Source organism: Balaenoptera acutorostrata, chromosome 10 (assembly GCF_949987535.1).
Source record: "Balaenoptera acutorostrata chromosome 10, mBalAcu1.1, whole genome shotgun sequence".
In the NCBI taxonomy this organism is placed as follows: Eukaryota; Metazoa; Chordata; class Mammalia; order Artiodactyla; family Balaenopteridae; genus Balaenoptera; species Balaenoptera acutorostrata.
Window position 1 is genome coordinate 37,687,505 of NC_080073.1, and position 12,560 is coordinate 37,700,064.

Sequence of the window (12,560 nt, forward strand, 5' to 3'; positions counted from 1 at the left end):
TTTGTCGTTTTTCCCTTGCTGCTTTCAATAATTTTTCTTTGTCTTTAATTTTTGCCACTTTGATTACTATGTGTCTCGGTGTGTTTCTCCTTGGGTTTATTCTGTATGGGACTCTCTGCGCTTCCTGGACTTGGGTGGCTATTTCCTTTCCCATGTTAGGGAAGTTTTCGATTATAATCTCTTCAAATATTTTCTCTGGTCCTTTCTCTCTCTCTTCTCCTTCTGGGACCCCTATAATGCGAATGTTGTTGCGTTTAATGTTGTCCCAGAGGTCTCTTAGGCTGTCTTCATTTCTTTTTATTCTTTTTTCTTTAGTCTGTTCCGCAGCAGTGAATTCCACCAGTCTGTCTTCCAGGTCACTTATCCGTTCTTCTGCCTCAGTTATTCTGCTATTGATTCCTTCTAGTGTAGTTTTCATTTCAGTTATTGTATTGGTCATCTCTGTTTGTTTGTTCTTTAATTCTTCTAGGTCTTTGTTAATCATTTCTTGCATCTTCTCAATCTTTGCCTCCATTCTTATTCCGAGGTCCTGGATCATCTTCACTATCATTATTCTGAATTCTTTTTCTGGAAGGTTGCCTATCTCCACTTCATTTAGTTGTTTTTCTGGGGTTTTTTCTTGTTCCTTCATCTGGTACATAGCCCTCTGCCTTTTCATCTTCTCTGTCTTTCTGTAACTGTGGTTTTTGGTCCACAGGCTGCAGGATTGTAGTTTTTCTTGCTTCTGTTCTAGGGACTTAATTCTTTAAGAGTACTGCTTTAACGTTTTTTTTTTCTTTGAGGTTGTCTCAGATTATTGGAGGTCAGAGGGATAAAATCGGAGAGAATGAAATCTCAGAAAGTGTAACCTTTAAGCCAGCGTTTTCAAGATTTTATACTCTGGAACATTAAGATTCCCCTAAAATGTTAATAGGTGTTTTATGATGAAAATGTCCACGTGGTCAGTTAGGTAGATGGCTACTGTTTATTGAGTGCCAGTCCTGTGCTAAGCATTTGATTTGCATCGTATCACTTAATTCTCACAGCATCCCATGAGGTAGGAAGAAAACCATGAGTCTATGGTATTTCAGAATCAGAGAGAAAAGAAATGGTTTTAATACAGAAGGGACAAGACCCAGATCTATCAAGATGACTAACCAGGATAACTTACAAACTCTCCCGTTGCACACAAATACAAATTTCGGGTAAACTATAATAAACTCTTAGAGAAATTCCTAGGTGCCAGAAATGAAGATGGAACTGTAAAAGTAAAGTGGTAATTGAGGACAGGGACAAAATCTTGGGTGAGGAATTAGAATGGGGACCCTGACCTCCATATAAAACTGGGATTCCCTAAGGACCTTCATTGAAACAATGGAAAAGGAAACTATCTGCTTTATGCTGTGGGAAGATGATAGATTTCTCACTCTCTGACTCCACTCTGAGGGGCAGGGGCATGGGCATGTAAGTCTCCCCTGAGAAACTCTGGGCATGGGCCTTATTTGGGTATATGTTTGAAATTTCTATTTTGATTGGGAACCCCAAAGTCAAGATATTAACAACAAACAAAATTGTTTTGGACCAGTGATATTCTTTGGTTGTCTGGCAAAAGCAAATACAGGAACTCCTGTGGTGGAGAAGCTTTCACAATCTGGGCCACAAGGGATTTTCACAGAAAAAACAATTTCCACAAAAAGTGAGCTCACAAAAAAATTACAAAGTATCCCAGCAAATAATCCTCCATGATTAGGAGTCAACAATTAAACAATGACTGGATATGTTTCCTTTTCAGATTTTTCATTACTAGTGTATAGAAATGCAACTGATTTTTGTGTATTGATTTTGTATTCTGCAACTTTGCAGAATTCATTTATTCTAACAGGTTGTTGTGTGTGTGTCTGTGTGTGTCTGTGTGTGTGTGTGTGTGTGTGTGTGGAAACTTTAGAGCTTTTTATGTATAAGATCATGTCATTTGTGAACAGAGATAATTTTATTTCTTCCTTTCCAACACAGATGCCTTTAATTTCTTTTTCTTGCCAGTACTATGTTGAATAGAAGTGGTGAAAGCAGACATCCTTGTCTTGTTTTTAATCTTTGGAGAAAGTCTGTCAGACTTTTACGGTTGAGTGTAGTGTTAGCTGTGATTTTTTCATGACTGGCATTTATTATGTTGAGGAAGTTTCCTTCTATTTCTAGTTTATTAAGTGTTTTTTAATGAAAGGGATTTTACTTTTGTCAGATTCTTTTTGCCTCAGTTGACATGGTCATGTGGTTTTCTACTAATTCACAAAAATTAATTCACACTGATTCTATTAATGTGGTGTGTTACATAGATTGATTTTTGTATTTTGAACCATATGTACCTGGGTAAATCCACTTGGTCGTGGTATATACAGTAATCCTCTTAGTATGCTGCTGAATTGAGTTTGCAAGTATTTTTTGAGAATTGTTGCATCAGTATTCATAAGGAATATCTGTAGTTTTCTTGTACTATCTTTGTGTCTTGCTTTGGTATCAGGGTGATGCTGGATTCATAGAATGAGTTAGGAAGTGTTCCTTCTCATTAATTTTTTGGAAGAGTTTGAGAAGGCTTGGTATTAATTCCTTAAATGGTAAAATTTACCAGTTAAGCAATCTGGTCCTAGGTTTTTCTGTTTTGGGAGGGTTTTGACAACTGATTCAGTCTCCTTACTGGTTATACGTCTGTTCAGTTATTCTGTTTCTTCATTAGTCCATTTTGGTAGATTGTGTTTCTAGGAATTTGTCCGTTTAATCTAAGTTACTCAATTTGTTGGTGTACAGTTGTTTATAGTGTTCTCCTGTAATCCACCCCCCCCCTTTTTTTTTTTTGGCCATGCCGCATGTGGCTTGTGGGATCTTAGTTCCCCGACCAGGGATTGAACCTGGGCCCTCGGCCATGAAAGTATGGAGTCCTACCCACTGGACCACCGGGGAATTCCCTTATAATCCTTTTTATTCCTGTAAAATTGGTAGTCATGGTCCCCCTTTCTTTTTTAAAAAAAATTTTAAAATTTATTTATTTTTTTGGCTGCATTGGGTCTTTGTTGTGGTGCGTGGGCTTCTCATTGCGGTGGCTTCTCTTGTTGCAGAGCACGGACTCTAGGCAGTGGGCTTCAGTAGTTGCAGCACGTGGGCTATGTAGTTGTGGTGGGCGGGCTCTAGGGCACGTGGGCTAAGTAGTCGTGGCTCATGGGCTCAGTAGTCATGGCTTGTGAGCTCTAGAGCACAGGCTCAGTAGTTGTGGTGCATGGGCTTAGTTGCTCTGCGGCATGTGGGATCTTCCTGGACCAGGGCTTGAACCCGTGTCCCCTGCGTTGGCAGGTGGATTCTTAACCACTGCACCACTGGGGAAGTCCTCCCTTTTCATTTTTTTTTTTATTTTATTTTATTTATTTATTTATTTATTTATTTATTTATTTTTGGCTGTGCTGGGTCTTCGGTTCGTGCGAGGGCTTTCTCCAGTTGCGGCAAGTGGGGGCCACTCTTCATCGCGGTGCGGGGACCGCTCTTCATCGCGGTGCGCGGGCCTTTCACCATCGCGGCCCCTCCCGTTGCGGGGCACAGGCTCCAGACGCGCAGGCTCAGCAGCTGTGGCCCACGGGCCCAGCCGCTCCGCGGCATGTGGGATCCTCCCAGACCAGGGCTCGAACCCGTGTCCCCTGCATTAGCAGGCAGACTCCCAACCACTGCGCCACCAGGGAAGCCCCCTCCCTTTTCATTTTTGATTCTAGTAATTTGTCTTCTCTCCTTTTTTTTTTTTCTTGATCAGTTTAGCTAAAGGTTTGTCAATTTTGTTGATCTTTTCAAAGCAACAACTTTTGGTTTCATTAATTTTCTGTATTTTTCTATTTGCTATTTTGTTTATCTCCATTCTAATCTTTATTATTATTATTTTTTACTTCTGCTATCTTTGGGTTTTATTTGCTCTTTCTTGTTCCTTAAAGTGTACAGTTTAGTTATTAATTTGACCTTTTTTTCTTTTTAACTTTATGTGCTTGCAGCTGTAAATTTCCCTCTTTGCATTGCTTTTGCGGTGTCCCATAAATTTTGGTATGCTGTGTTTTTGTTTTCATTCATCTCAAGGTATTTTCTAATTTCCCTGTGATTTTTTCTTTGACACTTTCGTTGGTTAAGACTGTTGATTTCCACATATGAATTTTCCAGTTTTCTCTTGGGATGTTGATTTCTCATTTCATTCCATTGTGATCGGAAAAAATTATTTGTAAGAGGTCAGTTCTTTTTGAATTATTAAGACTTGTTTTGTGGCCTAACATATAGTCTCTTCTGGGAAATGTTCCATGTGTACTTGAGAAGAATATATATTCTGCTCTTGTTGGATGGAGTGTTCTCTATATGTCTTTTAGATCTAATTGGTTTGTAGTGTTGTTCAACTCCTCTGTTTCCTTATTGATTTTCTTTTCGGTTGTTCTATCCATTATTGAAAGTTGGGGTAAAGAGTTTCTGTTTAGGATAATGAAATTCTGGAAATAGATAGTGTTGATGGTTATACAACATTGTGAATGTACTGAATCCCACCAAATTGCACACTGAAAAATGGTTAAAATGGTTAAAAGTTATGAATGTAAAAGAAAGAATCAGAACTCCAAGATAAGTCTAAGACTGAAAAAAATGGCCATTTGGAAAATGAACAAAGGAACTACTGGAAATAAAAATTACAGTTATTGAATTTTAAAACTTAATAGATGAGGTAGAGTGAAATTTAGACACAGCTAAAGATAGAATTAATAAACTGGAATATCTGACAGGATAATCAATAATGAAGCTCTTAGAAATAAGACTAGAATTAGAAATTTTTAAATGTATCTAAAAGGAGTTTCAATAAAAGAGAATAGAAGGGACTTCCCTGGTGGTCCAGTGGTTAACATTCTGTGCTTCCACTGCAAGGGGTGCGGGTTCAACCCCTGGTCAGGGAACTAGGATCCTGCATGGCATGCGATGCGGCCAAAAAAGAAAAAAAAAAATGTGTATGTGTATATATATACACACACAGATGTATATAAAAGAAAAAGAAAATAGAAAGGTAGTATTCAGAGAGATGAGGCTAGGATCTTACAAATAAATGAAAGACATGACCACTCAGATTCAGGAAGCCCAATGAAGAATACCAAAGACAAAAAGATTTTAAAAGCAACTAGAATGGGACTTCCCTGGTGGCGCAGTGGTCAAGAATCCGCCTGCTAATGCAGGGGACATGGGTTCGAGCCCTGGTCCAGGAAGATCCCACATGCCACGGAGCAACTGAGCCTGTGTGCCACAACTGCTGAGCCTGCGCTCTAGAGCCTGCAAGCCACAACTACTGAGCCCGTGTGCCATGACTACTGAAGCCCCGTGCCTAGAGCCCATGCTCCACAACAAGAGAAGCCACCACAGTGAGAAGCCCGTGCACCGCAAAATGAAGAGTAGCCCCAGCTTGCCGCAACTAGAGAAAGCCTGCGTGCAGCAACGAAGACCCAACGCAGCCTAAATGAATGAATGAATGAATGAATAAACAAAACCACTCAAAAAAATAGTAATAAAAAGCAACTAGAGTAAAAAAGTTTCCTGCAGATTAACATAGCATGATTTGCCACAGCATCAGTAGAGGCCAGATAATAGTAGAAAATGTCTTCTGAGAACTTCTGTAAACCTAGAAATATTGACCAAAATAAACAATTTTGGAGGGCAAAAGGGCAAACAGAAATTCTGGGTAACATGTAGATGGAAGGGAATAGTTGAAGTTAGTGTTTTAAGTTTCTTATACTGTTTGGAAATAGGGGAGGATGATAGACTTAATATTGATGGTACGTATATTTTCATATCAATAAGTATTTTATTTTATTATTATTATTTTAAATTAATTAATTTTTTGGGGTTGTGCTGGGTGTTCGCTGCTGTGCGTGGGCTTTCTCTAGTTGCTGCGAGCGGGGGCTACTCTTCACTGCTGTGCGCGGGCTTCTCATTGTCATGGCTTCTCTTGTTGCAGAGCACAGGCTCTAGGTGCACGGGCTTCAGTAGTTGTGGCACACGGGCTCTAGAGCACAGGCTTAGTAGTTGTGGCGCAAGGGGCTTAGTTGCTCCGCAGCATGTGGGATCTTCCTGGACCAGGGATTGAACCTGTGTCCCTGCATTGGCAGGCGGATTCTTAACCACTGCACCACCAGGGAAGCCCCTCAATAAGTATTTTAAAACAAAATTTCTCAAAATGTGTTTTCAGAGTGTTAATTTTTTAAAAAAATACTTTAAAACTTGAAAATATATAGGAGAATGACACCATGACCCTAGGGAAGAGTTTCTTAAGATATAAAGTGCACACGTTTAAAAGAAAATATTGCTGAGTATGATTATATAAAAATTAAGAACTTGTGCTTATCATGAAACACTGGTAAAAGACATGAGTATTTCACAGAAAGTGGAAGTATGAATGGTTAGAAGGCATGAAAAAAAATGCTGCACTTCATTAGTAAATGAGAAAATTCAAGTTAAATGAAATGTTAATTTTTTATACCCACCAGAGTGCAAAAAATTAAAAGTCTGATAGTAGCCAGATGTTGGTAAAGATGTAGGAAAAAAGAACTATTCGCTGTAGGAAATGTGAATTGTCATTTTGGAAAATAGTTTGGCCTCCTCTAGTAAAGTTGAGGAAACACACCTGTGACTTAGTACTGTTCCTAGGTGTCTAACTCTAGGGACATGCTTGCACAAAAATAGGTATGGTTAAGCCAACAGAATAGCAGCAGCAGAATATGGAGATGAAGAGCATTTGGAGGTACACTGCCTAGGATGAGATCCCAGCTTTGCCACTTAACTAGTTTTGTGACTTTTGGTAAGTTACTTAACCTCATTGTGACAGTTTTCTCTTCTGTAAATATAGAACTTACCTAATCATATAGGGTTGATATGAGGATTAAATGTTATGTGTAAAGCCTGTCTTATATTGAGTGCTATTTGTGACAATTACATGTAACCATATAGATGAATGTAAAAAACATAATGTGTAAAAGAAACAAGTTGCAGAAAAATACACATGGCACCACACAATTTATACAGTTCAAAGCATATAACGTTTAACAAAAGCCTTACAAGAAAATTATTAAAATTTATTAATGCAGATACCCTTTGGGGGAGGGAGGAGGCAGGTGGTATAGGGAGGGGGGGACACATGGGAGGTTTCTGTTTCTTAAACTTGGTGGTAAATCACAGAGGTGATTTTCATTTTCTGTGGACTGTTAATGATAATGTTAATTGTGCATTGTGAACTTCAAAGAGAGATATAGAATTTTTAAGGCTCCCCACTTGGTCATGGAACCTTTTGGGTCTTAACAGCTAAAGTAGGACTACATTATGTGATTGTTGATCTTTAGCTTGAGTTTTAGTGGATAAATAGGATTTTGTTTCACAGTGCACAGATATTTTAACTAAACCACCTACTATTGTACATTGAGTTCACTTGGATTTTTTAAACTTATGAGCAATTTTGAAATGTTTTATTAAAAAATTTTTTTTACAAGACTGAAGTCTTTGCTTATATCTTTAGTTATGAATTTTTTTTTCCTGAATTGTGCTATTTCATTTCCTTTACTATAGGAAGGAATTGTTGAGAATCTTTTCAAATGGGCCCAAGGGGCTGATCAGCCACTGAGGACATATTCTACTGGTCTGTTAGGAGGTGCTATGGAAAATCAAGACATTGCTGCCAACTACAGGGATGAAAATTCACAGCTGGTAAGGACCATGTTAGAATGATTTTTTTTGCATAAGATAGGAGTGTATTCACTCGTTCTTTCTTGCTACTGAACTTGAATAGGTAGATCTTATTTGTTATCTTGTACCAGAGTATAGCTATAATTTCAGTATTTCAAGACTAATTTTCATAAGAGTTTTTTGATTGGACCTTTTTTTTTTTTTTTTTACTAGAAAATAGCTGTTTTTCATCTTGTCAAGGATCATGATATTTTGTACCAGATAAATAGTACTATTCCCTTTCCCTTCCCAACATCTGGATTATGAAAAATTTCAAACGTATAGCAAAATATAATTTTACAGTGAACACCTGTATACACACCACTTACATTGTTGTGAATATTTTACTAAACTTATATTCATGACATACCCATTCATCCATTCACCCATCTTTATATCCATCCACCATTCTTTTTTTTTTTTTTAATGCAGATTAAAATAAATTGCAGACCTAATCACTCTCTCTTTTTAAAGCTAAGCATAATACTACAGTTTAGGATTGGCCCAAAAAATGAGTACTTAAAAGAAAAGGTAAAACATAAGTGGTGAACTTGAAAATTAGATTATGTAATTATGTATAATGTGGATGACAATATTTAACAATACAACTTATGGCAGATAAAAGTTTCAGAAGCCTTCATGTTTGATTTTCAAAGACACTTTTTAAAAATTGTGAATATGTCTAGTGTCTGCCTCTTCAGGTGTGATGGTCCACCCCAGCTTGATCCAGCCAGATATGTTGTGAATTAGGTGTTTTATGTGCAAATCTTCTGGTTTGGGTTCTCTGGGAAATTTTATGGGGAATGAGACTTTTAGCCATTATTTATTTCATCAAGCTGTAGGAATCAAGTCAACATATTTATCAAATCTTTACTATTACCAGGCATTGAGATAATTGCATGAGTATCCTTAAGTGGAAGTAAGAATTATTTGAATCATTTAAATTAAGATGCAGAAGAGACAACCCCTTTTATTCCAATATCTGTTGATAGGTGGCAATAGTACTTCGAAGACTGAGGGAGCTACAGCTTCAGGAAGTAGCTTTGAGGCAAGAAAGCAAGCGTCCTAGCCCACGAAAGCTCTCCTCTGAACCCCTTTTGCCTCTGGATGAAGAAGCTGTGGATATGGACTATGGCGACATGGCTGTAGATGTAGTGGATGGCGAACAAGAGGAAGCTTCTGGAGACATGGAGATCTCCTTTCATCTTGATTCAGGCCACAAGACCAGTAGCAGAGTGAACTCAGCAACTAAACCTGAGGAAGGAGGATTGAGGAAAAACAAGTCAGCAAAACAGGGTGACAGAGAGAGCTTTAGGAAAGCCAAGCAAAAGTTGGGTTTCTCATCATCTGATCCAGATCGCATGTTTGTTGAGCTGTCTAACAGCAGCTGGTCAGAAATGTCCCCCTGGGTGATTGGCACCAATTATACCCTTTATCCTATGACTCCTGCTATCGAGCAGCGACTTATTCTCCAGTATCTGACCCCTTTAGGAGAATATCAGGAGGTAAGCTTATTGGGAAGAGTAGTGTTCACATTTTGGAACCACTGTGTTTATTTCTGGGATATTTTGTGGTGTCATTTTATACATTGATGTGTTTTTACTCTAATACGGAAAAGTCTTTGCCTCAAACTGTTAAAGTCTTATGGAGGTCACTCCTGATAAGGCCTTTTCGATCAAAGTGTGTTTGTATGTTTATCTTCATAAAGGGGGGGGAAGAGGCACCTCATTTCTTTAATCTTCTCTCCTCATAAAGGAATAGGAAATATGTGAAAATAAATTCAAATGTTAAGACTTGTTTTTGGTGTTGATTTCAGTTACTTCCCATATTCATGCAACTTGGATCACGGGATTTGATGATGTTCTATATTGACTTGAAACAGACTAATGATGTCCTACTTACATTTGAGGCACTCAAGGTAAAGTTCTTAAAAATATTAGGTCACTGAGCATTTTATTGACATGGATGTGCCTATATGTTTTGGTATGTAGCATCTCTGGATTTTATTGTTCAGGGTGGTGGTTTTTTTTTTTAATAAATTTATTTAATTTATTTATTTATTTTTGGCTGCATTTGGTCTTTGTTGCTGCATGCGGGCTTTCTCTAGTTGCAGCGAGTGGGGGCTACTCTCCGTTGCGGTGCATGGGCTTCTCATTGTGGTGGCTTCTCTTGTTGCGGAGCACAGGCACTAGGCGCACAGGCTTCAGAAGTTGTGGCTCGCGGGCTCTAGAGTGCATGCTCAGTAGTTGTGGTGCGTGAGCTTAGTTGCTCCGTGGCATGTAGGATCTTCCCGGACCAGGAATAGAACCCGTGTCCCCTGCATTGGTAGGTGTATTCTTTTTGTTTTTGTTTTTTAAATTAATTAATTTTTGGCTGCACTGGGTCTTCGTTGCTGCATGCGGGCTTTCTCTAGTTGCGGTGAGTGGGGGCTACTCTTCGTTGCAGCACGTGGGCTTCTTGTGGTGGCTTCTCTTGTTGTGGAGCATGGGCTCTAGGTGCATGGGCTTCAGTAGTTGTGGCACGCAGGCTCAGTAGTTGGGGCACACGAGCTTAGTTGCTCCGTGGCATGTGGGATCTTCCTAGAATAGGGATCGAACCTGTGTCCCCTGCATTGGCAGGCGGATTCTTAACCACTGCGCCACCAGGGAAGTCCCAGCAGGCAGATTCTTAACCACTCTGCCACCAGGGAAGTCCCCAGGGTGTTTCTATTGCCAGATGTGTCAATTGTGACAAATGAAAATTTCTTTTTTAGATAGAAGAAATAAGGCTTACCAAGTGCCTCCACAGAAATTCAGGGGTCAGTCCTAGAGGATTGAATGTTAAGGGAGAAAGTGGATCTAGACCTGAGAGTGGCCTCAGTTATTGTTACTGGATAGGAGGAGAAATTAAGCGTATAGTACCTTAGGTCATACTACCTTTTAAGTATTCTGTCAGCTAACAACACTTCTTCTCAATTATTAACTATATACATATTGTATGATATTAGATTATTTAGAGTGAACAAAATATAAAGCAGAAAATGAGGAAAGAAATAGAGGCATACTCAAATTCAGTAAAGGTAAATGATTTTCTAGGTTGCAAAGGGGCTAAATGTAAGAGGGCAAGTATGTCTAGCCCACCAAATCCATACCTTTTCATGATAATTAAGGTAATCTGAAGGGAGAGAGGTTAAGTGGAATGAATAATTTTGTGGCTATTATAGTTCTACCCAACAGGTAACTAAACACAGTACTATTCTGTGATGTTTACAATATTAGACAAATTAAGTCTCTGCTGTTTATTGTTTGGTTAAGAGAGACAGGCATGTAAGCCTATGATTTCTTTTAGATATTATAGATGTTGTGAAAAAAGTATGGGGCACAAAGGAAGGAATGGTCTGTTGCCCTTGAGAAATAGTAGCTTCTAGACAAGACCTCTGAAAAAGAGATAATGTTCTCACTGGCTGTTCAAAGTTACAATTTCATTCCTGATATTCCAGAGCCACGCTGTCCAATAGAACTTTCTGTGACGATGGAAATGTTCTTTGTCTGTGCTGTTCAAAACAGTGGCTACTAGCCATATATGAGCACTTAAAATGTAGCTAGTGCCTCTGAGGCATTGAATTTTTAACTAAATTTTAATTAAATTAGCCGTATGTGGCCAGTGACTAGTGCATTGGATAGCACAGTTCCAGAGTATATTGAAATTAAATAGAAATGAGGAAATTTGCCTTTCAGACCCCAGAAATTTTAAGTTTGGAGGGGGTCAGACATAAATTGGAGTAACACGTATTCCTATGTATGGGATGCAGTGTGTGTGTGTGTGTGTGTGTGTGTAAAGTGTGTAAACTCATGATTATGCTTTGAACAGTGGGATGAAGCTGGAGGTCAGCGTTGTCTCCAGTGACCCAAAGTTATTGCTTTCAGATGCAGCATCCTGTCCTGAAAAGGAAATAGTGGAAGAAGGGATTTGGGCAGTTGCTATTTTTGTAGGTCTTTGTATGAGGAACTGTAATGGGTGTCATTATTCAACTGTTTTCTGTGCAAACTCATATAAGGGATTAAAGAAAATGAAATAAGGATGAACAGGGAAAAATCAGACAAGAGATCCTTCTTATAGGGAAATAAAAAGTATAGAAAGTTATGTGTACTGTTTTGTTCAAAAAGAAGTCTCAGTTGTGTAGAAGGAACAGGTGTTGAAGTTAGTATTGGGTTGGCCAAAAAGTTCTGGTTTTTCTGTAAGATCTTATAGATCAATAGAAACAAAATGGGTTAAAATAGTAAATTAAGAACTAGAACCTTATATGGAGGTACATTAATACAAGGAGAGAAAATAGAATCTTTGCCCACATGAGTGAGGTGAGCCAGGTTATGGGCCATGTTGAGCCAAGTAGAATTAAGGTTCTTGGTAAAGATTGAGCCTGTTTGTTCTCTGTTTCCCTACCTACTGATTCTGGCAGTGGAACTGCCACTTTATGGTAGTGACATTATTGGAAAAAGCACGTGCAGTGGCCTAAGTATTGGGGAGGGAACCATACATGGTTTAGTTGTTTCTTGGGGAAAGACTTGGTGGGAATGTGGTAGAGGTTTGTGTATCAGCCAAGTAAAGAGGGAAGGGATTTGAATTATATATAAGGATTAGTCTGAGTCTGTGTGTTAAGAGGACTTCTGAAGAGGGTACATACATGTTGTTTTTGCCATTGACCTTGGTGAAATTTATACAGGTATCAAATCATGTAATTACAAATCTGTGTTGTCTGTACCTACTGCCTGTATCACACCCAGAAGACACCATGACATGAGAAACAGGAGGCCAACAGAAACAGGAGGCTCCAGTTCTCC

General features: G+C 38.8%; 1 protein-coding gene across 8 annotated transcripts in view; it reads left to right on the plus strand.

Annotated features, from left to right (window-relative positions):
• DCAF1 (DDB1 and CUL4 associated factor 1) overlaps positions 1-12,560 on the plus strand; it is a 92,147-nt gene that overhangs the window by 38,905 nt on the left and 40,682 nt on the right. For all 8 annotated transcript variants that reach the window (XR_009009624.1, XR_009009625.1, XM_007168649.2 and 5 more), the window contains 3 exons: positions 7,585-7,722; positions 8,733-9,245; positions 9,557-9,658. Coding sequence is in view for 6 of the 8 variants with exons in the window: in XM_007168649.2 (XP_007168711.2) it covers positions 7,585-7,722; positions 8,733-9,245; positions 9,557-9,658 (753 nt within the window). In the remaining 2 variants the exon portion in view is untranslated. The remainder of the gene's footprint in view (positions 1-7,584; positions 7,723-8,732; positions 9,246-9,556; positions 9,659-12,560) is intronic.